General features: G+C 37.5%; 2 protein-coding genes across 3 annotated transcripts; one reads left to right on the top strand and one right to left on the bottom strand.

Moving 5' to 3' along the window:
• Positions 1-1080: 1080 nt before the first annotated feature.
• mlst8 (MTOR associated protein, LST8 homolog (S. cerevisiae)) lies at positions 1081-8974 on the top strand. Its single transcript, XM_028476219.1, has 9 exons — positions 1081-1179; positions 1418-1555; positions 3222-3273; positions 3352-3514; positions 5634-5709; positions 5796-5948; positions 6031-6155; positions 6235-6398; positions 8508-8974. The coding sequence occupies exons 1-9, from the start codon at positions 1096-1098 to the stop codon at positions 8624-8626; spliced, it is 1074 nt and encodes a 357-aa protein (XP_028332020.1). The 5' UTR covers positions 1081-1095; the 3' UTR covers positions 8627-8974.
• Positions 8975-9029: 55 nt separating this feature from the next.
• bricd5 (BRICHOS domain containing 5) lies at positions 9030-21786 on the bottom strand. 2 transcript variants are annotated; one of them, XM_028476220.1, is made up of 6 exons: positions 21651-21786; positions 21419-21556; positions 21202-21351; positions 20261-20368; positions 15173-15326; positions 9030-9377 (listed from the first exon to the last, which is right to left on the bottom strand). In XM_028476220.1, exons 1-6 carry the CDS (start codon positions 21684-21686, stop codon positions 9283-9285), a joined length of 681 nt encoding a protein of 226 aa, XP_028332021.1. In that variant the 5' UTR covers positions 21687-21786; the 3' UTR covers positions 9030-9282. The 2 variants fall into 2 exon arrangements, with proteins under 2 accessions (XP_028332021.1, XP_028332022.1); XM_028476221.1 differs by having other exon boundaries at positions 15173-15323.
• Between the last annotated feature and the right edge of the window lie 123 nt (positions 21787-21909).

The raw sequence follows: 21909 nt of genomic DNA, 5'->3' as shown, positions 1-21909 counted from the left end.
TGTTGCTAAATGTTTCGAAAATTTGCTGTTTATTTTGCATGTGCAACCTTACAATCGGTGCTCCATACTTAATTGGGGATTATGGGGGAGTCTACCAGATGTGTGACATATGGTTTAAGGTTCAGCCTAATTATTATTTCTTTTTAAAGGGTCACGTGCAGGCTATAGTATAGGTGTGGTTGCCTGTGGCGACGGCAGAGGTGAGCCGCGCGAGCGGGGGAGACCCCGGGAAAATAAAAGTGACGTCACCAAACCAAACCAACCCCATAGAGACGGAAGACGTCTCGCGTATAGGGATTGTTTTCCAGAGGACACGCTGGGACTGGGCGTGTTTTTTTTTTTTTTTTTTTTTTTTTTTTTCCAGCAAAGACGCAAAGGAAACATAAATTCATGTCCAAACTGGGTGACTCGGGTTTTGAAGATTAAAAAAAAAGCAGAGATTTTCAGAGCTTAATATTTTACAACATTTACTAAATGTAGTTCTGAGTGAAGGCAGAGAGCGGATTGGTTATTGTCATGTTTCTGGACTCCTGTGAAACAATAATAAATGATATAATGAAATTTGTATTTGATTAAAAAAAAAAAACAATAATATAAGTAATTAAAACACAAGTTTACTTATTTTTCTTCTTTTCATCCTTTGATGTTAATTACTCATTAGGGGCACTGCTGGTACATAGCCACCATCCACTTACAGATGTCATTTTTACATATTACTCTGCTACGGACTATATAGTATATATATGTATATATCCTACAATATAGTGATCATTATTATATATATTTCATATAATTATATATTTTTGGCAGCTCTACGATTCCATAGAAAAAACACATGTAATCTTTTTTTTTTTTTTTTTTTAAACATTGTCTATATATTTTCCTGTGCACATGCATTTCACAGCATGCCTGTCAAAATAAAAGTTTCTTTCAAAATAAAAGACAAGTCCAACATGAGAGACATCAAGTGATTATTTTTTTGACCAGCTGAGATTCACTGTTTTAAAGCATGTGAAGATCTCATAAAACTCTTAATAATTCACACATTCAATAAATTAATCATAAAATAATAACATTAACCAGCAGGTGGCGCTAATGTTTAAAGCGGAATCATTTCCACAGAAATGTTTCTCACGGACACATTTCAGTGACGGACTGGTTTGTTTTGAACTCTTCAAGGTAAAACACATCACATTATTTCACTTTACTTATTGATTTGCACAGCATTGGTTTGTTGTGTTTTGTGAATGTTAAATGCTCAGTAAAGAGTTGATGTTATTGTGTTTTTTTTGTTGCTGCTAGCTAGCACAGTGTGCTAATGCTAATTTAAAAGCTCAGAACACAAAGTGAGTGAGTGAGAGAGAAAGCCTATGTTTGTTTTAATGGAGAACCGTGTGTTTCTGACGGTGTTTGTCAGGAGTTCATCATGAACGTGAACCAGGGAACGGTGGGCAGTGACCCGGTGATTCTGGCCACGGCTGGATACGACCACACGGTCCGGTTCTGGCAGGCTCACAGTGGGATCTGTACCAGGACTGTTCAGCACCAGGACTCTGTATCCACCCACACACTGATGATGATTCACCATTAGGACTTTAAAGAATGCTCCATACAGCCTTTAATGATTGTTGGAAACCAGCAGATGTGTAAAGAGTACTTAGGGCTGGGCGGTTTTGCCTTAACAAAAAAAAAAAACTACATCTCCGATTTTCAATTTTTTTTTCAATGCACTTAAAATGACTGCAGACGTCAGATATATTGTCAAAAGTGCAGCTTTATTGCTGTGATTGTCCTCAAGAGTTAAAATGCATAGAACAATCCTAAAATAAAAAGTAACTGAGGCTCTGTTATTCAACAATTTCAAGTTTTAACCCAGGTTTTTAAGCAAAAGTGCAACAGCGCCTTCACAGTAGCTTAAATTTTCTGATTAAGAAATCAGATAATTACTCATATTATAACATATAACATTACAATTAAAAAAAATAAGAATAAACTCTTCCCGTAGCATCTCAGCATAGTGTAAATAAAACATTTAACATGCCTGTGGCGCACATACAGCCTACTCAAAGGGTAAACACATGTAAACAAAGAGGGGACTGGCTCACATCACGCTACAGTAACCCGCAAGGACGGAATGCAAAAAAGTCCGAAAACACTGTGATGGGAAGAAGAAAAAAAAAATTTAATTTAAAAAAAAAAAAAAAAAATTATATATACATAATTTTTTAAACTCGAATTTGCTAAATTGATGAAATTATTTTTTTTTTTCGCCCAGCCCTAGCAGCACTGATATATCCTACTCAAGTAGAAGTATTTTTACTAAATTGAAATTGTACTTAAGTAGGTCATACCTGAAGGGTTATGTTATTAATACCCTATATTGCATTTTTTTTTTTAGAAAGTGACTATTTGTACGGTTGCCGTACGGACAACCCCCGGTGCTATTGGTACGGTTACCGAAGTACACGTACAACAAGAATCATTAACAATATATATATATATATATATATATATATATATATATATATATATATATATATATATATATAAATAAACAGAGGGCTGGGCGATATGGACCACAACTCATATCTCAATATTTTTTCTCAAAATGACAATATACGATATAATTCTTGATAAATTTTTATTCAAATTAAATTATTAAATTTGCTGATGCAAAATAGCACACAGGCTTATTTATTAACAAACAGCTGCACAAAATGTGCCACTTTTGTCTTTTTCTCCTCTAAGGGACAGCATGTGTGAGTGAGTTCTGTAGTATGGCTTGTTTAGAGGAAAGTCTGGGTTAGGACGCACTCATAAATCCATCTAACTGAGCTTTTCATGCTGTTCTGAGACGTAGTGAAAGCAACGTTTTCAAAATAAAAATCAGCCATAAAAATTATTGTATATATTGATAATGTAATTTTCTCTACCGACAAAATAGAAAACTCGATATATCTCGAATCACAATATTGCTGCTTTTGTAGGACATGTTTGTACATAAAATTTGTATTTTTGCTTATTTGATGTGTCTAATCAGTCCATGTGATGCTCTTATTTACTGAGATATCAGATGTTTCCTGTATTCTTACTATATTCTTTGCTGAATTTGCATCACAAATCTAGATTTCTTGTTTTTAGCAAATCACAAATGGTTTAATTATCAGATATTGTTATATATATTGATAAATACTGGACATTTTCTTAACCTTTATTACCAGCAAGTGAACTCACTGGAGGTCACACCAGACAGGAGCATGATCGCTGCAGCAGGTCAGTGAAGAAGAGCCTTTCATTCAGATTAGTCATAATGAGTAATATTCTATTCTGTATTAATGCTTTGCTTCAAAGGTTATCAACACATCCGCATGTATGACCTGAACTCCAACAACCCAAACCCAGTCATGAACTACGACGGCGTCAGCAAGAACATCACGTCTGTAGGTTTCCATGAAGACGGCCGCTGGATGTACACGGGAGGAGAGGACTGCATGGCCCGAATATGGGACCTCAGGTAACGCCTGGATGAAAAACAACTCCTTACTAGGGCTGGGCGATATATCGACAGGGTTCTCGCCAGCGCTGTTGAGCGTAGGGGCCCCCCGACGGTGTCATTTTTCTCCCCTATGGAGCAATGGCGCCCCCTACGTTCAGTTTCTGCAACGTAGGTGGGATTTTGGTGTTGTTTTTTTCCTTTTTTTAATCGGTATCATTACAAACTGTTGTAATTCCTACATTGTTTACCAGATTAGGATGTAAATATCCTCAAATTAAAGCTGAAAGTCGTTGTCATTTTGGCTGAAAAAGCTGCTAAATGATCCTAAATGCTTAAACTCCTATAGAACTCAATGGACTAAATGGGGCTGATCACATCACTGATGATGTTATTTCAACATGGCGGTGCACAGGGTAAAGTAGTCCCAGTTTTAAAAGGTAATAAAAATGAATATGGTGCAAAATAATGTGTTTTTGTAAAAACAGTGGAGGATCCCTTTAAGAATTTTTTATAGTGCTTTGAGATGACTATTGTTGTAATTTGTCCTATATACAAATTCACAACCATAAATAATGGGACATCAACATAATTCTCACCTTTTTTGGCTCTAAACAGCACCACAGTGGATTTGAAATGACACAAACAAGATGTGCTTTAACTACAGACTTTCAGCTTTAATTCGAGGATATTTACATCCTAATCCGGTGAACAATGTAGGAATACCTGCATCAGCTACAGTGGGGAGGAAAAAATTCCCCTTTAACGGGAAAAAATCTCCAGCAGAACCAGTTAAATGGATTCATGAGTGCCCAGAATCTAACCCAGATCTTCCCCTAAACAAGCCACACTACAGAACTCACTCACACGTGCTGTCCCTTACAGTAGAAAAAGTCAAAGGTGGCACACATTGTGCTGCTGTTTGTTAATAAATAAGTCTGTTGAGCAAATTTCACCCAGAATGGTCTTTCTGGTCAGACTTTATTGAGTCCAAAATATCAAGATTTATTATTGTATATCTGCATTTTGAGAAAAAATATTGAGATGAGTTTTGGTCCATATTGCCCAGCTCTACTCCTCACCTCTGTACGGTGCACGTTTTAGGACCTCTGTCATATGTCAGACCAAATGCCGCCAGATGAAACGGCTTCAGGCTTCAAAATAAAAGTCATCAGACTATACAACCTCAAATAAAACCACCTCGGACTATAATACACACATAAAGTACACGTGATGTCATCAATATGTGCAGTTATTTTTTATTTATTTATTTTATAGGTTAAGATATATCAACTTTGTATTTATTATTCAAATAAAGTGTTGATATATCTTAACTTTTGAAAAATAAAAAGAGAGAAAGGCTTTTGAACTTTCTTTTACTTATATGAAATATTCAAACTTCCGGTTCCTTCAAAATAAAATGCTGTGTCATGTTTTACGGCCTTTAGGCCACTGAGTCTGATGACTTTTATTCTGAAGCCTGAAGCCGTTTCATTTGACAGAGGCTTTCCTGATACCTGACTCTGAGACCAGAGGATGTCCTAAAACTGATTCTCAACTGGTGGGTCGGGACCCAAAAGTGGTTTGCGGACCTGTATTGGGTGGGTCATGGACAGCTGGTCAAAATGTCTCTCACTCTCATGTTGGACTTGTCTTTTATTTATTTTTCTTTTCTTTTTTTTTCTTTTGTTATTAATTTGAATATTTTGTTTACAATTTACCACAGTATGGAATGAAGAACAACAACTGTAAATTATGGTATTCATGCAACAGTTATATTACATGAACAATAACATATACTGTACAGCACATATAAGATTACCTTATTGCAAAGAAAATAATACGTAAGGGGATTTTCTCCTCAGACTTGTCTTTTATTTTGAAAGAAACTTTTCCTTTGACAGGCATGCTGTGAAATGCATGTTGCACAGGAAAATATATAGATTTTCAATGTTTAAAAAAAAAAAAAACATTACATATGTGTGTTTCGTACAGCTATTTTTGAATTTTTTTTAATAAAAATGTAATGACCGTGGCAAAATGTGGGTCCCAGGGTGAGAGCAGTTGAGAACCCTTGTCCTAAAATGTGCACCGTACCTCTGTTATTGTCAAAGTTTAACACTGAATATGATTGTTATAGATCAAGAAATCTGCAGTGTCAGCGGATCTTCCAAGTAAACGCTCCTATTAACTGTGTGTGCCTGCATCCCAACCAGGTGAGAGGAAGCATGACTGCATCTGTACATTTAGAGCAGCAGTGTTCTCTGGGTAATTACACGTGTGTTTTAACAAAAATGTTCAGGCGGAGCTGATCGTTGGAGACCAGAGCGGAGTGATCCACGTCTGGGACCTGAAGACGGATCACAACGAGCAGCTGATTCCTGAGCCGGAGGTCTCCATCAACTCCGTCCACATCGACCCTGATGCCAGTTACATGGCAGCGGTCAACAGCTCGGTGGGTTCCCCCACAGACCGGATACAGATACGGTTAATCTCATGTTTTGGTGCTTCTTCTTCCGCTTTCTTTCCCCACAAAGGGAAACTGTTATGTGTGGAACGCTGCTGGAGGCATTGGAGACGAGGTGACTCAGCTCATTCCGAAAACAAAGATCCCAGCACACAAACGCTATTCACTCCGCTGCAAGTTCAGTCCTGATTCCACGTGAGCACCCCATCACTCCCATCACTTTTTAGGTGGCACCATTTGTGTTTCTTATTTTGTGTTTGTCTTTTATCTTCAGTTTACTGGCCACCTGCTCAGCAGATCAGACCTGTAAAATCTGGAGGACGTCCAATTTCTCACTGATGACTGAGCTCAGCATAAAGAGCAATAATCCAGGAGAGACGTCCAGGGGATGGATGTGGGACTGCGCTTTTTCTGGGGACTCCCAGTATATTGTTACAGGTAAGGTTATATATCGGTTTGACATATCACAATATGTCACAGCACGATTATGATATTAATACAAAAAATGTCCAAATCAATTTTTTAAATCATGTTTTTAGCAAAAAAAACCCAACAAACTTTCAATATGCATAGCATGGTAAACTCCCGGTCACTAGGGGGCCTACACTACGAAGCTAGATAATTATGTCCTGGATTTTTCTCTGTTAGCGGGCTTCACCTAACCAAACATTCTCAGTCAGACAGAAGCTGTCCTACGCACGACGATATCAACACGCTAAATTAAGCGTGTTGATTGCAGCCTGGTTACGTGCTCCCTCTTGTGACAGAGGAGGAGATTACAGCGTCGCATGTGTACCTGCCTGCCTAACTTTCACTAAACTTACCTAATTGAAGTAGTTAAATTAGGTAAGTGGCAGGTGTGGCGTGAGTGAAGCTATAGCATCAGGTGACCTTCACTATTGATCACCGTCTGCGTGACATGTAAACACTTGAAAAAAATGTTAGGCGCTTACGCATGCAGGCGCGTACACATGTGTAAGTCAGTGTGTAAGTGTTGTATCCTGTCCAATCACAGCAACGATCTGACTCAGAGTGTAACACTACAGTCACTACCACTCTAGGGATGGGTGTCGTGACACTGACTGTAACCGGACTAAATGGTGGTCCGTTATACACTCAACACTCACACACACACTTGCATACCTGCACACGTGTACACGCCTGCACGCCTAATGTTTTTTCTACATGTCACGTAGACTGTGATTGATAGTGAAGGTCACCTGATCGCTATAGCTTCACTCATGCCATACCTGCGTCTACGTGTGACTGATATATTTATGTTTGTTAGGTGCACATCCAGGTGTGGCATAGGTGTGCATACGCTTTAATGTGTATGTGTATGCACATTAAAGCGTTAACGTGTTGAACTTGTTAGCGCGTTAACACGTCTCGAAACACACATGCGGACGTGACTTGAGCATTGTGCCCGTGTACCCATTCAAAGTCTATGGAAAATGTAGATCAGACGTATAGAAGTGCAGGCGCAGGGTATGCATTTTTTTACGCATTCGTTGGACTGGTGCGCATTAATTTAGAATGGATCCACCCCCATTCACACACGCATGCGTGTGATTCACTCACAGCGAGCAAGAAGTGAAGCCACTGCGTGTTGGCGCTCTGCGACCAGGTCGCCACGTGGCGGCCGTGAAGCACCGTTCCGCGAATACCCCTGTCTCAAGTCTGCTATCCCGACACAGAGCCTCTGCCCAACCCACTGCACACGCGCCCGCAAGACACACACACACACAGCGGATCGCTACTCCGCTCAAAACTAGGAAGTGGGGGTGGGCTCTCTAGCGATTGGCTCTGTGGCGCACGTGACTCTAGTGGCTCCGCTCCGGTGGCAGTGGACAATTTTATGAAATAATTCATCAACAGTACTATTGCAGTCCAAACAAATCCAACGTTGCACACCTTTGAACTAAGCTGCAGCCATGTTGAAAGTCTCAGCTCTGTCTGTCCCTCAACCGCAGGTTTATAGCTGCTTTATAGATAGATTTTATAGGGATATATTGTATCGTGACATGCGTATCCTAACGTCAGATTCATGGCAATGCACACCCCTAGTTACTGGTTTCTATTTGATATCGGAGGAGGCGTTATGATGGCGTACAAACGCAGTATTCTGTCGTTAGAGATTTTTTAAGCTTGCATTCAAACAGAACTTTTAATATTTTTAAATTGGGAAGAAATGCTCGGTAATACTTGAAGTTTTACGCTGTCATTAGCATGAATAACGTGTCATGAAGGCTGTCATTAAGTGTTGTTCACTATATCATGACACATTTGGAGCTATGTTTGCATTTTTTGGGTTAGGTGGTTGGATCTGATGGGGTTAGGCTAACAAATGACACTTAATGACTGCCTTCATGACACCTTATTCGTGATAATGACCGTTGTCGTGTCATAATAATGACAGCATAATGTCAACCTTTATGTATAAAACTTCAAGTATAGTTCTCTGAACATATATATCAAGGTTTAATATTGATGCAGGATCAGGATCCACTTTGAAGAAGCATTAACGTCTTGACCTTTTCGTTGCAGCCTCCTCTGATAACTTGGCTCGTCTGTGGTGTGTGGAGACGGGTGAGATCAAGAGGGAATACAGCGGGCACCAGAAGGCTGTGGTGTGTCTGGCCTTTAATGACAGCGTACTGGGCTGAGCACCAACACAAGGATTATCCATGGGGATTAGTACATCTTCACAGCAATGCTCTACTTTGAAACACAGATGAATTATTCTGCACATGGACAGGTTTGTGAAAGATACCATTTGCTGTTTTTTAAAACCTGTTATTAATTCACAATCACACAGAATCTATAACAGCCATCCTTTCTTTTAAGAAACTGCAACAATGTTTCTTAAATCATATTTATTTCACCCAAAGGACCAGAACAATGAATGAGAATGTGTGTGTGTGTGTGTGATATAAAACTCACTTGATTTTAGATTCACTGAAATGTATTGATTATATCAAATGTGTTGAAAATAAACATTTCTCTGATTACAAGCCTTTACTCGTGAAAAAAAAAAAACATTGAATATGAAACCACAGTACCTGAATTTTTATTGGACAGAGCATCCTAACACATGATCACACTGTAACAGCAGGAAATATTATCAAGGAAAACTGGAATTATCTTCTGTCATCTCTTAAGTGTGTTACACATGAAGGGAGGGGCAATAACCGGGACAACCTGTCTACGGATCCGGAACGTTGGCTTTTGTTGTTTTTTTTCCTTAGAACAAGAGGCAACTTTTTCCAGAGGGATAAGTAATAGTATTATTAGTAGTAATAGTAGTATGAGAGTGACATATTCACTCAGGCAGGTAGTAGAAACACACTGAGACGCAGATGTTGCTGGGGAAGCAGATGTCGATGCAAAAGTAGACCAACCTCTGTCTGCCAGGACCTGAGAAAAACACACAAAAACATTTATTCAATCATTTCACATGTATTTTTATACATTTATTTGCTCTGATTTGCAAAAAAAAAAGTGTGTAAAGAAGTAGAAGTACAAGTAAATCATACATAAAATAGTCAAGTACAAGTAGAAAGTAGATCAATTTAATAGAACTCAAAGTAAAAGTTACTAGTTACTTTCACCCCCACACGTTTATTTTCGGTAATAAATCGTTGCCATGGTTCCCATGCATACATTAAATATCTCATGTATGAACTTAAAAAGGAAGAGACCAAATCTTGCACAATTGGAACTTATTTTCCACAAAGGCATCTGTATAAAATAAAAGGTTTGTCAAAATGTACAATTATTTTAAAAATAAAATAACACCAATAAATTCAATGAAAAAAAAAAAAAAACAGGCTCTAAGTATAGCTACATTTATGAACTCTAAAAACTGAGAAAATATCAGGCATTCAAAGCTGTTTTGGTGCAGTACATTACGTTTATTCTGATTGGTCGGCTATGATGTGATGCATCTGAATGTTTGTCTGGTCATTTCATTTTTTGTAGTTTCACAATGTCCATTGAATATTTTAAAACAAAAAGTAATGATTTACTCAGTAACGTTTGGTTGAGAAATGTAAGAAATTACTTCTTTTAAAATGTACATGCAATTGATATCTCTTTTTGTTCTAAGAACACCAACAACATAGTATTTGAGGTTTGATTTCCGAAACTCGCATATGCATGAATGGGCTCGCTCTTGCGAGGGAGATCAGTAGCGATTTTCTTTTGCTATCCACGCACTGTTGTTATTGTTTTCAGCCAAAAAACTGCACATTACAGTAAAACACATGTTAAATGGACTTGATTTTATAAAGCGCTTTATCACCACACTGAAGCAGTCTCAAAGCGCTTTACATATCAGCTCATTCACCCAATCACTCTCTCATTCACACACCAGTGGGACAGGACTGCCATGCGAGGCGCTAGTCGACCACTGGGAGCAACTTAGGGTTCAGTGTCTTGCCCAAGGACACTTCGACACATAGTCAGGTACTGGGATCGAACCCCCAACCTCTCCATCAGAAGACGACCCTCTACCACCTGAGCCACGGTCGCCCAACACACATGGATATTTAAGCGGCTATTGTGATTGTGAGTCCGTCTCAACACTTCAGGATCTGTGTTTATCACATCAGGAATCAGTCAGCTGTTTCAAACACGCTGCTAAGTCATGTTCTTCTCTTCCTCATCTCTACTAACTACAGGAATAGTGCATTTAAGGTGATAATCATTTGTTTTGTCTAACTGCTGCTTTGCATTTGGTTACTAACACGTCAGATCATGTCAAAGGCGATACGATGCGATATAACGGATTCTAAAAATGGAACTGTTCCCTGGGTGCTACACTATGGCTGCCCACTGCTCCTCGGGGAGGGTTTAAATGCAAAGAACGCATTTTGTGTATGTAGCTTTACATATATGACAAAGTACAATATATATTCTATATTAAACTACAGTGTTTGTTTCAGCTGTGAGGTAGTTTGAGAGGGAGGAGCTCACATTCTTACATAGGGTAGGAGGAGCCAGGATTGTCAGGAGGAGGAGTTTTTGCGATGTGATGTCACATGCGAGAAAAATCCGCCCGTTTGGAGCTGACTTTTGCCACTGTAGCAAAAGCATTATGATGTGATTTTTTTTTTTACAATACAGCCCCTTTAAGTACAAGTGAAATTACTGATTTATAAATATACTAAAAAAAAAAGTACTTGTAATCAGTTACTTTCACCACTAGTACACTGAGACTTGTTGAGTGACTGCTGAGGGGATTTTTCAGCTTGTCATTTACAGCAGTGAAAAGGTCAGTGCATCATAAATCAGAGTTAGGTTTCAGCTCTGTTCTCTACTTTTCAGCTGCTACGTGACTCAGAAAACTCTGAACTGTTTTTGTTTAGTTAAAATAATATCTGTGCTGATACTTTAAAAAGCACTACAAGTAACACTTATAATAGTTTGAATTAAAAATATTAATTGGCGCTATACTTTTGAGCATTTTTGAATTATTTATCATTTATATATTCATTCCTATATTTATTGTTAATTTCACTGTGCTTTACAACATTTCAACTATCTGACCTTATATAAAGCTGGTAATTCATGCCATTCTCTCTGTGTATCCATTCATACACGATATAATGGTTAAAGTGCCTTGCCCAAGAACTGGGACAGAGCGGGATTCGAACCACTGATTCACAGCCTCCTCCTTTATCATGTAATTACTTAATTCTATTAATTTGTTCTTAAGTAATGCATACTTATAAACAAAATAATAAAAACTGAACAAAAGTGATCAGCTGTCATTACTCAAAAAGGAAGAACACGTTTCACCAAGTCGGCATAATTAAGTTAGTAGAACTTTTTCTAATATTTTGAGTTTTCACGACTTAAAGGGGACATATCATAGTTTTAAATCCCTCTTTTTTACATATAAATCATACAGTTGTGGTCTATATGAAGCAGAACTGCACTGCTTGGGTCTGAATTCCTCATTATAGCTCCACAGGCCCCTTTTCTACCTCTTTTCTGATGCGCTTCTGAGAGCAACTCGTTTTGGTGCTGTCTCTTTAAATGCAAATGAGACACTCCATACCCCGCCCCCTCTTCAGGTGACACTCGGTTCAACTCCACCCTGCTCGGCCATTTTTGTTGTTTGCTAGAAGAGATACGGCTATGTAGCGGCGCATAAACTTTTTATTCAGAGGTTATTTACAAAATGTAAACAACAGAAGACTTGTCCATCCAGCTTTACATGTTCCAGCCAGAGTCGGACCCAGCGGAGCGAGATGAAAATGAAGATGATGAACCTGCAGAACCCTAACAAGTGAGCTAACACAAGCACCGAGCTAACGCTAGCGCCAAGCTAACGTCACGAAATGCATTTTAATACAGTCTTTTCAAAGACAAAAACAGAAAAATGAAATGACTAATGAAAACTTTAGACTTAAATTAAATCACATAGGCCATATCATCAAGGATCTAAAACGAGCACACAGCGCTAACATATGAAGTCTGAAGACGGTGCAACTGCTAATGCTAACAAAACAATGACAGGGACGTCTTGTCATCACACTTTTTAGCGTTATTTAGAGCTTACCGAAGTCCTCTGTTCGTCGTCTCCAAAGATAGAAGGAATTTAACCCTCAATCAGACAAAGTCTTTCGGCAAATCCTTCTTTATACTGGTGGAGGTTGCTGAAGCAGTCATCCTTGAAGTGCTTCGCACACAAAAATGACCTTACCCACAGATGTGGGTACATTTCCGTAAAAAATAAAACTCAACCAGGCACTTCGAAAAGGTTCTGATGCTGGGAGACGGTGTAATGAAGCGTGTGGGTTACTACATCCAACAATCGAACATTTTGACTTATCCTCTCGTAACTTCAACATCCTTGAGCTTGGACTACAAAATAAAAATGGCGGATTGCTCGAAGTGTTGGACCTGGAGTTGATGTACTAATTTGGCAGTTCCGCTGCAAATACTGTGATGTAATAGTTCAAAAAACGTAATAGAGGATAGAAAAATCGAAACAGATTGAAAAATATGAGCAAAACAGAATATAAAGATATCTACAGAGCACCTGAAGAGACTAATTTGATTTTTTCTGTACTTCTAAGCACTCTAAATATACAACAAAATGCATTTAAGGGCTAAAAAAGTGGATTTAGCATGATATGTCCCCTTTAAACTATTTCCTTACTTTTAACGTTTAGGATTACAGTGTGATGGAACTATTGTGGTTTGTTGGAATGTCAACAGTTTATTGTGTAATGTTTTGAAATGCTGACATTTTACGTGTTGCCATTCTTTCACAAGAGTGAGCTGCATTTGGAAATACTGCTTTTTACACCTATCATTCAGTCTACTGTAACAACTGAGTTTGTTCACACCAAGGTTTCCACACTCCAAACTAGATTATAGAGACTAAATCTGACTAAATCCCTAAATCTGAGGCTTTTTATGTCCAAAACATCTCATGTTAATGTGACCTGATGCCTAAATACTCTGCATTTCTTTCAGTTAAAAAAAGGTTTAAATGCATAAAAAGATACAAAATATGTAGTAACTTTGCACATATGCACTCACTTTGATTTTTTTTAAATTCTTTATTTGTAATTTATTCTATTATTTAAAGTGTTAAAATATGATGTGACTGTCTGTCCACGACTGCTGTTCTGAAAAAATCTTTAAAATTACTTGAAATCTATTCAAATTGATTTTTATAAAAGTCACTTATAAAGTTGCTCATGCTAAAATATAAACAAACAAACCACGTTTTTAAAAAAAAACATGGGAATTTACTTTTGACCAGATTTACAGTAGTATTTGTGAAATTTGTGATATTTAATTTTTTCGTAAAAATACAATGTCAATATTAAATCTAAATGGAAATCCTAATATAAAAGTTAAATCTAAATCTAAATGTTAAATATTACATCTAAATATAAATGTCAAATCTACATGTTAAATGTAAATCTTAAATGTCAAATCTAAATGTTACATGTTAAATCTAAATGTCACGAGTGAAACTAAATATTTAGCTAAAATGCAATTTAACCCAAATGAGCTTTTATTTTGGTACTTCCAGTGAATTTGCATATTAGCTAAATATTTAGTTTTACCGGTGACATTTACATTTAAGATTTAGATTTAACATATCATGATATCACAATATTATGTGTTGTGACTGTCTATCCACTAGTGTTGTTTAAAATGTTTTTATGAAGTTACTTTAAATCTATTAAAATTGATTTTCTGCCCTTTTATGGGGCGTAGATTGTAAAGTTGCTCATGCTAAAATAAACAACTTTTTGCAACATTTAGCAACAAACCACGTTTAAAAAACACATGGGAATGTTTTTATGTTACTTTTGACCAGATTTACAGCAATATTTATGAAATTTGCGATATTTTATATCTCGTAAAAATACAATGTCATTGTTAAATCTAAATCTAAATGTTAAATATAAATGTTGAATATAAATGTTAAATGTAAATCTTAATAATAATGCATCCATTTTATGCAGCACTTTTTTGGGGACTCATAGCCACTTTACAGAATACAGAAAAATAAAGAAATAACAATAAAAGTAAAAGAAAGGTTAAGGAAAAGGTGGGTTTTGAGGAGTGTTCTAGAGTTCAGTAATGAGTCTGCATTCTTATCTTAAATCTAAATGTTAAATGTTAGTTTTAAATGTTAAATCTAAATTTCATGGTTGAAACTAAATATTTAGCTAACCGGAATTAGCTTTTATTTTGGTACTTCCGGTGAATTTGCATATTCGCTAAATATTTAGTTTCACCCGTGACATTTAGATTTGACGTTTAACATTTAGAATTAACATTTAGATTTAGATTTACTATTTAGATTTGACATTTAGATTGAATATTTAGATTTAACATTAACATTGTTTTTTTACAATGAAAAAATATATCACAAATTTCATAAATATTGCTGTAAATCTGGCCAAAAGTAGCATGACAAAATTCACATTTCTTTTTTTATACGTGGTTTGTTGCTAAATTTTGCAAAAAGTTGCTGTTTTATTTTTGCATGCGCAACTTTACAATCAGTGCCCCATAAATGTTTGTTATATTATAATCCTGCATAACATTTCAAAGTATTTCTTTTTTCATTTCTATCATAATATTCATGCAAACCTTGCCCGATGAGGCCCATCTTATGAAATATCATGCAGTGAAACTCTTTATACATCATTGACCCTCATACAGTGACTCACCGTCAGCTCTTCTGGTCCAGTGGATGGAACTGTCCTGACACAGATCCTGGAGAGGTTGTTCTAGTGAGGACATTTTCACTGGACTGTCCACCAGCACTCCTAGAAACTCTGTCTGTCTCTGAGTCTCATTCACAGACAGCTGAACGTGGCTCTGCTGAGGACAACCACACAAATACACCATATGGATTATAAGTAGATATCAAAAATAGAGGAATTCTGTCTCTAATCTAATCTAATGCCTGAAATCGCCAGAGGTCAACATGACTAAGCACTAATCTGGCTCTTTTCTTTTTGCCTTTAAGGACCAGATGACGAATAAACTACTGTAAACTTTGAGAAGAGCAACTCAGCTGTAGCCATGGGTTGGGGTCAATTTTAATTGTAATTGCATAATTTCTAATTAATTACAAGTATGGTGTAATTAGTGAGGATGCAGGAGGCGTCCTCACTATTGCTGTCCTTCTTAAATTCCTACACAGTTTGTCCGATTTTTACAGTTACGAGATTTATGCTCGTACTTTTATAATGTGTAACTTTTAAACCTTTTGAGTTATTCATTTTTTGTGAAACTGCATTGACTTTTTAGCTCTGATCCCATTGTTAGAGTGGACAGCTGGTTATTCTAGAGGAGATGCTCCAGTTTTTATCAAACCATTCCAGTTTCCAGCTAATACGTTCATCACATTTCAACCATATTGCTAATGTTAAGCTTTGCTAGGTTTGTGCTATTACTTGGGTAATGCTCTTGCTTGGCCAGGTTAGTGCTAATACTAGGTTAAAGCTATTGCTTGGTGAATGCTAAGTTAGTGCTAATGTTAGGTTAATGCTCATGCTAGGCTAATGCTAGGTTTGTGGTAATGCTAGCCTAGGATAATGCTATTGCTAGACAAATGATATTGATAGATTCATTCTAATGCTAGGCTAATGCTACTGTGATGTTAATGCTATAGCTATAGACAAATGCTAATGCTAGGTTTGTGGTAATGCTAGCCTAGGATAAAGCTATTGCTAGACAAATTATATTGCTAGATTTGTTCTAATGCTAGGCTCATGCTACTGTGATGTTAATGCTATAGCTATAGACAAATGCTAATGCTAGGTTAATGCTAGATTTGTTGTAATGCCAGGATATTAAGGCAAATGATATTGCTAGATTAATTCTAATGCTAGGTTAATGCTAATGCTAGATTAGTGGTAGTGCTAGAATAACCCTATTGCTAGGCAAATGTTATTGCTAGGCTAATGCTTTGCTAGTGTTAATCCTAGGTTAATAATAGGTTAATGCTATTGCTAGGCTAATGTTAATGCTAGGTTAGTATTAATGCTAGGCTAATGCTATTGCTAGGTTAATGTTAGTTAGCTAATGCTATGCTAATGCTATTGCTAAGGTTATGCAGTGTGACGCGGGCCAGCACCTGCAGCATCGCTTGCATTTTCTGAGTTGCACATACATAGTATCAATTTTTAAAATGTTCCTTATCAACTTTTTCCGCTAACTGTCAATTCTCTTTAGGATCATTTTAAAATTATATGTGTGTGTGTATATATATATATATATACACACACAGTATATTGAAACTGAGGGGTATTCTGATACAGAATAGGCTCAGATGTTTTCACCAAAAATATTATTACCAATGTTTTTGTGTATTTTAACTGACCTATTATCATAAGAGATGCTAATAGAAAGCTAACGCAAGAGAAAGGTTATTTGTTTTGGGCTCAGTAATTGTGATTAATTGTAATTGAATGTTAGTAATTGAGAACATAATTGTAATTTATTTTCAGGGGGAAAATAATTTTAATTTTAAATGTAATTGGAAAAAATGCTGGTCACCGTTATCGTAATTGTAAATGAAAAATGTAATTGACCTGTGTAGCTTTTGATTAATTGCTGACGATACTTGTTATTAGACGGTCGGAGTTGTTTTCCAACAGGAAGGTACAAAGATTTTTCTCCATTTCCGTGGATTTTCATGCACAAATGTTTTAGTGAGTGTCCAATCCAGATATTAGGGATCCTTTTATGCACCTATGTCTGCTCTTTAATCAAAGGCGTCCTAAGAGCTGAAAGGCCCTCAGACAGAGTCACCATTGTGCCGGTAAAGGACTTTAGAGTGGACGTCAAAGCCGTGTGTGAAAGGATCCTGTGCACGCCGAGGGGGCCGAAGGGATCAGATTTGCTGAGGAATTCACCGTTGGAGAGTGAGAACGACTCCTCACGCCCTGAATGCCTCACCGTCTCTACACGCCACTGCTGGGGGAGGCATTCACAAGCACTGAAAGCCAGCAGGTGCTGCTTCACTGGTTTGAGTGCTTTGGGAGTGAAAGCAACAAGTCATAAAGTCCTGTGGCACATTACTGAGTGTTCATAGGAAACATGAACTACTCACTAGATTAAAAAAAAAGCTCTTTACCTGGAGCAGGGGCATCAGACTGTGTGGGGTAAAGGGCGACCGTAGAGGGTCGTCTTCTGATTGAAAGGTTGGGGGTTCGATCCCAGTACCTGACTATGTGTCAAAGTGTCCTCAGGCAAGACACTGAACTCTAAGTTGCTCGCAGTGGTCGACTACGCCTTGCATGGCAGTCCTGTCCCACTGGTGTGTGAATGTGAGAGTGATTGGGTGAATGAGCTGATATGTAAAGTGCTTTGGGACTGCTTCAGTGTGGTGATAAAGCACTATATAAATCAAGTCCATTACCCAAGGCAGGGGGGCCCCTTCAGAAATGTGTTTTATATATATATATACTATACAGTATATGAATGAAAGGGCTCTGTGTGAAAATAGGCTAGTTGTTAAGCAGGGTCAGGGTCAACTACATTATTCAGTTCTAATTACGTTTTCAATGATACATATTCAATTACAATTGTACTACAGTATTACGGTGACCGTCATTTTTACAATTAAACTACAATTATTATTTTTCCCCTGAAAGTCAATTACAATTATTTTCTCAATTACTAAAGTCAGTAAAACTTAAATCTTACTAACTTTTATTTATATAGCGCTGAAAAACAGCCCACATGGGACCAAAGTGTGTTTGTATGTTACAGTTTTAGCATCTTTACATTTACATTTTAGTGCATTGATTACAAAATCCTATGTAAAAGCCCAAATAGGGGCAATAGATGGAATTTAGCAATATCTATGAACTCAAAACATTAGTACAGTATTGTTACTCTTTGTATCATCCCTATTTAAATACATTGTGTTACATCCTAACTCTAACCGACTAACCCCAAACCCTTCTGACCCTTATACCGTCTGTATGGGTGTGAAGATTCACTCACAGGTAGTAGGAAAACTTGATTTTTTTAATAATTGTTAACTACATGTGTGTGAGCCATAGAACTGTAACATGGTTCTCCAGTTTTATGCCAATTACATTTACAAAGTTAATTATCTGAACTCAATTAAAATTTTAAGTATACAATGCCAAGAAAATTTCATTATAATTATGCCGTAATTGTAATTAATGATCAATTAATGCGATTGCAATTATACAGGTAATTGACCCCGACCCTGTTAAGCACAGTCTTGCACTAAAAACCATTCATAATGCTGCATCAGGCCCCTAGCTACCATCCTCTTTAAAACAGTGTAAATGGTACGATCCACGTGTGCTGCAGGTAGTCTGAACTGTGGATGTGACAAGCAGCGGAAGATAGACAGCAGCAGGAAACCATGTCTTTCCTCAAGAAAGGAAAACCAGGCCAAAAGCGCAAAGAAAGGAGGAGAGCGAGAGAAGGTGAAATGAGGGAAGGCAACTGCTGACTCAATTCTTCAGAGGTGAGCTTTAAAACACACATCTTTTTCAGGCAATATATTGTTTTGACTACGTGTGCTCTTGCACATTTAAATGCTGGAACATTCCTATTTTCTCGTCAAATTATAATTGGAAATAAAATGATTTCAAAACGACCACATTTTAATTTGTGTACCTTTCGTTTTTTGGTTATTCCGTTTTCAAACCAAATGAAAATAACAAATAAAGTGTGGTTATTTTGTTTTCCTGATTTAAAACCAAAACAGAAAAACCAGATTAGTAGCATTTTTCTGTTATTTGTTTTCGTTCTGTTTTTGTTGTGTTTATGATATTTGCGGAGAAATTAGAGCGAGAACTGAAGTCCGGTTCCACCAATCATGTGCATGTTTTACGTAGCATTAATTTTTTGGTTTTGATTTATTTATGTATTAATAACATTTCAATTCACCAGTAATGTGACTCATGCGTTGCGAGTAAAAGTCCGTCTGTTGGTCGTTCTGTGTGGTGAGATTAAAACATGAAGCTCTCGTCCTAATTTCCCCATGAATATCCAAATATCACACAAACAGAACAAGATTTCATTTTAAAACAGAAAAACGCTGCTTGTTTTGTTTTCAGTCAGAAAAACAAAATAACCACACTGTTTATTTGTTATTTTGATTTAACCAAAGAATGTAGGGTACATAGATTATTTTTGCTCCAGTAGGTGACCAGAGTGACCAGGTAGCCATGATTCTAATCATTCTATATTTGCCTTTTATTAACCAGATATTTTTTTTTACTACTAAATTGTAGCAAAATTATGTCACAAACTAAAATATTCAATAAAGGCAGTGGCTATCCATACGGTTGTCGTATCAATATACTGACATTCTATCAGTACGAAGCGCCCCTATTTGGCCAGTTTAGGTCACGTGACAAAGACTAAACCTTACCCTAAACCTAACCGTAACCTTCACCATAACCATTGTTGTGATATTGGGTTATAACCTAACCCTATACCTAATCCTAACCCTAAGACGCTACGTACTTGTACTTCGGTAACCGTACCTAGCACCGGGGGTTGACCGTACGGCAACCACACAAATAGACACTTTCTTCAATGAACCACTAAAATATAGTAGAAGAGATTTATAAAATACAAACAATGAATGCGGAGTCATTAGGTTATTGTGAGAAAAAAAAAAGAAAGCTTCCATAAGAATGCAAGAACACCAGTATAGTTTCCGGGGGGAAAAAAAAGGGTGTACATAACTTACAGTAGGGGCCCAACTACATGGTTTGTACCCAGGACCCAAAATGTGGTGCTACGCCCAGTACCTGTAGCATCGGCTGTAGAAAGAAGGAGTTTACGTTGTCATAATCTGACTGATCCATCTTCTGTAGAAAGCAGCTCTTCTGGTGATCTGGTTTGTAACATATTAAACCCTGCAACAAAACAAAGGGTCTCAGCATCATGTGGTGGTTTTGATAATAGAGTCTGTAGTTGTGATACAAGTTTACTTTTATTGTTTTTTTTAGCAGCGGAGAGAACTTTGTAGATGAATGGGTTTCATAGAAGGGCTCAGATGTTTTTACTAAAGATAACACTAGGGTGACCATATTTTGATATCCAAAAAAGAGGACACGAACCAACCTCGGTATACTGAAAGTACTCAATGTTTTTTAGAATCTACCTTGTAACGACAAAAATTATTGTTCTTCTTTATTAATAGACTTTTTTTAAAAAAAAAAAAAAAAAAGTGAAATCACTGGTGACTCAAGTCAATTTTCTTTATTATGTATTATAATAAGTAATTAAGAAAATCTCATGAACCTTCTTAAAATCTCTCAATCATTGAAATAATGTGAAACATCCCCTCTTGGAAAATGAAACTGTAACAAAAACTCATTGCTTACAGAACAGTAAATAATCATTAAATATACACTTCAATAAATAACCTTTACAATTAAATTTACCGTTATTTGGTCTATTTTAATCTCCCTCTTTCTTTGACTTTGGTTCTCTTTCTCTTCCTCATGTGTGACGTGTGCGGCATCTGATTCCATCGCGTGTGAGTAAAATTTCAACTCATTAGCTTACAGATCATTTCATGTTCCCCGAGATCCGTTCAAGGTCCCTGGGAAACCTGGACATTTTCATGAATTTGTATAATATCCCCGAACAGCCCGGGCAGGACGTGGACATGAAGACATGTCCTGGACGTATTGTCACCCTAGATAAAACCCACAAAGTCAAATGTCGTATCACCTGAACGTACATGTCTTGCATCAAAGAGCACTGTGGATGTCTCATTGGCTGTTGAGGTCACGGAAAAGGTCACAAGGTCATTCTGAAGGTCGACGACAGCGGACTGATTCATCACAGCCCCGTTTTGATCTGGAGCTGTGATTCTCACGGTCTGCAAAGACTAGAGAAGTAGACATAAGTGAAAAATAACCATGAGAACTGTTAGAGGAGGTAGACATGAGTCGTACCTGAGAGTAAGGATGAGACACCCCGAGGTGTCCTGTTAACGCCAGGGCAACGAGGACCAGGAGCAGAGACGCTGAGAGGCTGAGCCAGAAGCACTTGTGAGGAAAATGGAATTGTGGGGGAACATCAGTGCCTGCGTCCTGAAAGAGGTTTCCACCAGAACAAAAACAGTGTTTCTTCTTTTTGGTGATGCTAAAATAAAGTGAGCTCTGCATAGAAACAAAGGAGTCTTACCTGAGCTCTGTCTAAACGCTTCCAGCACCTCAACATCCTGGCTCTCCCTTAGCGGCTCCTCACTTGGGTCGGCTTCCCTCCTCGTAGCCAACCGGCATAGAGCTGTGGTTATGAGCAGCTCTGAGTGACTCTCACTACACCCACATAGCCTCACATTGTCTCAGCAGATCCCAGACCCCCCCCCCCCCACCCCTTTTCCTCATTCTCCCACCTTTCCTGCTCTTTCGGCTTCCTTTTAACTCTCTTTCCCTAAAAGTTT

Source organism: Gouania willdenowi, chromosome 19 (assembly GCF_900634775.1).
Source record: "Gouania willdenowi chromosome 19, fGouWil2.1, whole genome shotgun sequence".
Lineage (NCBI taxonomy): Eukaryota > Metazoa > Chordata > Actinopteri > Blenniiformes > Gobiesocidae > Gouania > Gouania willdenowi.
Note: the sequence above shows the minus strand (reverse complement) of the source record. Positions and strands in the feature narration are given on the sequence as shown.

Excerpts from the sequence above, each read along its gene's own strand:
- bricd5 (XM_028476220.1), bottom strand. The coding sequence starts at position 21,686 with ATGTTGAGGTGCTGGAAGCGTTTAGACAGAGCTCAG. Across the intron at positions 21,352-21,418 it reads TGTCTCATCCTTACTCTCAG|TCTTTGCAGACCGTGAGAAT; the intron begins GTACGACTCATG and ends CTACTTCTCTAG. Across the intron at positions 9,378-15,172 it reads CTGGACCAGAAGAGCTGACG|GTCCTGGCAGACAGAGGTTG; the intron begins GTGAGTCACTGT and ends TGTTTTTCTCAG.
- mlst8 (XM_028476219.1), top strand. The coding sequence starts at position 1,096 with ATGTTTAAAGCGGAATCATTTCCACAGAAATGTTTCTCACGGACACAT. Across the intron at positions 5,710-5,795 it reads TGTGCCTGCATCCCAACCAG|GCGGAGCTGATCGTTGGAGA; the intron begins GTGAGAGGAAGC and ends AAAAATGTTCAG. Across the intron at positions 5,949-6,030 it reads TGGCAGCGGTCAACAGCTCG|GGAAACTGTTATGTGTGGAA; the intron begins GTGGGTTCCCCC and ends TTCCCCACAAAG.